Source organism: Belonocnema kinseyi, chromosome 1 (assembly GCF_010883055.1).
Source record: "Belonocnema kinseyi isolate 2016_QV_RU_SX_M_011 chromosome 1, B_treatae_v1, whole genome shotgun sequence".
NCBI lineage: Eukaryota > Metazoa > Arthropoda > Insecta > Hymenoptera > Cynipidae > Belonocnema > Belonocnema kinseyi.
The window spans coordinates 34,269,392-34,272,776 of record NC_046657.1 but is presented as its reverse complement, the minus strand read 5'-3'; the positions used below and the strand labels follow the sequence as shown (position 1 = coordinate 34,272,776).

General features: G+C 23.0%; 1 protein-coding gene across 1 annotated transcript in view; it reads left to right on the top strand.

The window, feature by feature from the left end:
- LOC117170413 (succinate dehydrogenase [ubiquinone] iron-sulfur subunit, mitochondrial-like) overlaps positions 1-3,385 on the top strand; it is a 35,750-nt gene that overhangs the window by 7,894 nt on the left and 24,471 nt on the right. The window contains exon 2 of the mRNA XM_033357172.1: positions 1,127-1,257. Within this exon, the coding sequence (XP_033213063.1) occupies positions 1,127-1,257 (131 nt within the window). The remainder of the gene's footprint in view (positions 1-1,126; positions 1,258-3,385) is intronic.

The window sequence follows — 3,385 nt, the reverse complement described above, 5'->3', positions numbered from 1 at the left end:
AATAAACAAAATTGATTTTATATTTCTTCATTACAAATTATTTTTGAACAAATTTCGCAGATTTTTACCAGTGTCCCAACCCTGACTACAAGTCCCAACCCTTACTACATTTTTCGTTTTTTTATTGTTTTGATAACTTTTTTTTATTGGTGCGCTTTGCGTTGTCCGATGGAAAACTTGACTTTTATCGAGTTGACTTTCATATGAGACAGAAATATCGATCAATTTGGAATTTAAACAAAAGATACAGAGGAAAGTCTAAAAGTGTCCCAACCCTGACTACCTTCCCCTACACAATTTTTCGTGAAAATTTATCTTTGTTAGTTGAACATGGACATTCTTTCATTGATTCAGAGTAAATTTGTTTGACTGAAAATTGAAGTATAACAATTTTGAGTATAAATCTATATTTTTTAGTTGAAAACTAAAAAAAACTGTAAATTGTGAAAATTGAAAATTTAACTGTTTTTTTTTTTTTTTTTTTTTTAATGAAAATTTGTCATTTGTTTTAAAAATGTAACTAATTTGATAGAAAGTTCAAGTGTTTGATTGAAAATTTACTTTTTTTATTGAAAATTCATGTTTTTGGATGAAAATTAAACTACTTTAGTAACAAATTGAACTGCTTTTCTGAAAATTAGTTTTTTTGTTAAGTATTTTGTTAAAAATTATTTTCTTTTTTATTTAGCAATTAATTTTTTAAAAAGTTGATGTAGCTATTCTATTTTGGATTGAAAATTGACATTTTCATTCAAAAATTGAATTATTTGGTTTAAAATTAACTTTTTTTTTGTCTAAAATTCATGTATTCTTTTTTAAATTCGTATTTTTGTTTAATAATTAATCTTTTTGGTTAAAAATTATTTTTTGTTTTAAATTCAACTATATGGTTGAAAATTGAACTATTTTTTTAAACACTTTTTTTTTAATACAATTATTTTATTGAAAATGTGTCTGTTCCATTTTAGGTTAAAAATGTATATTTTTTTAAAATTCAACTATTTGGTTGAAAATTGAATTGTTTTTCGTGAATTTGCAAATGTCGGGAATTTTATTTTTCGAGATTTTTCAGTCCTGAAAAGAAAGCGGATTTTTTCAATTATAAATAATTAAAATTATTTATTAGGTCAGAGCATTGCACGTGTCGGCGGGACAAAATAGCGAAGCAAGATTGAAGACGTTTTCCGTCTATCGTTGGAATCCTGACACTCCTAGTGAAAAACCTATCATGCAAGACTACAAGGTCGACTTAAACTCGTACGTAATATTTTTCTAAATAATTATATTAATTAATCGCACTTAAGGCCATGTATTACTTATTTTTATTTCTACTTTACCGACATTTTTTTCGCAAAAACTTACGTTCCCAAGAATTGAGGCATCGAGTAACAAATTTGGGAAGTTAATGTAAACATGAAACTTTAAAAAATTTTTAAATTAAACTTATAATTCAAAAAAAGTTCAAGAAATTTTTAATTGACTTGAATAATTTGAAGGAATTTTAAAGGGCTTTAAATGTTTGAGGGCATTGAGAGCTTCAAAAAATTTCAAAAGATGTTAAATAATTAGACATGTTTTAGGATATTAAAAAATATTTCAAGGATTTTCCGATAGATTTCAATTATTTTAGGATTCCAAACGATTTTAAAGGTTTTAGGGTATTTTTTTTAGAAATTCCAGGGATTTTTTAAAAGTTGGAAAAAGTTTCAAAGATTTTTAACTATTTTTCCAGGATTTTAAATATTTTAGGGTCAATTAAAATATTTGAATAATTCAAAGGGATTTTGAAAAGTTTTAGGTATTTAAAAAAATTCCAGGACATTTTCAAGAACTTTAAAATGTTTTAAAGAATTTTATAAGATTTTAAAGGATGACATTTTTTGGGGATATTTGAAAAGATCCCAAAGAATTTTGAATAAATTTCGATATTTTGAAGGAATTTCAACAAATTTGAAAGATTTTCAAGATTTTAAAGTATTTATAATAATTCCATTAAATTTGCAAGAGTTTAAAATTTTTTAAAAAGGATTTCAATAATTTCAAGGGATTTCAAATATTTTAGGACATTAAAAAAAATTCTAAGACATTTGCAAAATTTAAACGATTTCGAAAGTTTTTGAAATATTTTTTCAGGAGCTTTTAAATGTTTTTAAATATTTTGAACATTTTTAACAATTTCAAGGAATTTTCTGAAGCTTTAAAAAAAAATTCATAGGAATTTTTAATTGATTTCAATAATTAGAACAGATTTCAAAGGACTTTAAAAATTTTAGAGTATATGTGAAAATAACAGTTTTAAAGTTTTTAGGGTATCTTTTTAAAATTCCAGGGAATTTTCTGAAGCTTGAAAAAGTTTCAAAGGTTTTTAAATATTTTTTAAGGATTTGAAATATTTTACGGTCTGTTAATATATTTCAATAATTTGAAGGGGTTTTAAGAATTTCAGGTATTTAAGAAAATTTCAGGAAATTTTCAAGAACTTTAAAGTGTTTCAAAGAATTTTGAAAGATTTTAAATGATGAAATTTTTTGGTATTTTAAAAGATTTGAGGGAATTTGTATAGATTTCGAAAATTTGAAAAGATTCCAAAAGTTTGTAAAATTTTGAGAGCATTTAAGCCAAAATCCAAGGTAATTTAGAGTATTTTTAAAAATTCCAAAAAAATTCAACAGCTTTACAAAATTTCAAAGGATTTCAAAATATTTAAAAAAATTAAGAGTTCTCTTTAAATTGAAAAGAATTTTCAATTTTTAATAGTTGAAAAATTTTCATCGAATTTCGTTACGTTTCGAAAAGATTTTAAATATTTTATAATATTTCAAAAGATTCCAAGTAATTTTTAATAGATTTTCAATAACTTGAAGGGATTTAAAATAGTTCGAAAAATTTTAGGGTATTTTTAAAAATTACAGGGAGTCTCAGGGATTCTTAAGATTTTAGGATATTTTTTTAAATTCCCAGGAATTTTCAAGATCTTTAAAGTGTTTTGAAGGATTTCGAATTATTTAAAAAGATTTAAAATGTTTTTTCTTTATTTTAAAAATATTTTAGAGTATTTAAAAATATTCCAAGGAATTTATAATAGATATCAATAATTTAAAGGGAGTCTCAGGGATTCTTAAGATTTTAGGATATTTTTTAAAATTGCAAGGAATTTTTAAGAGCTCTAAAATTTTTGAAAGAATTTCGAATTATTTTACAAGATTTGAAATCTTTTTCTGTGTATTTTTAAATATTTTATGAAATTTTTAATATATTTCAATAGGTAGAAGGGAATTCAAAGGATTTGAAATATTTTAGGGTATCTAAAAATATTCCAAGGAATTTATAATAGATATCAATAATTTAAAGGGAGTCTCAGGGATTCTTAAGCTTTTAGGATATT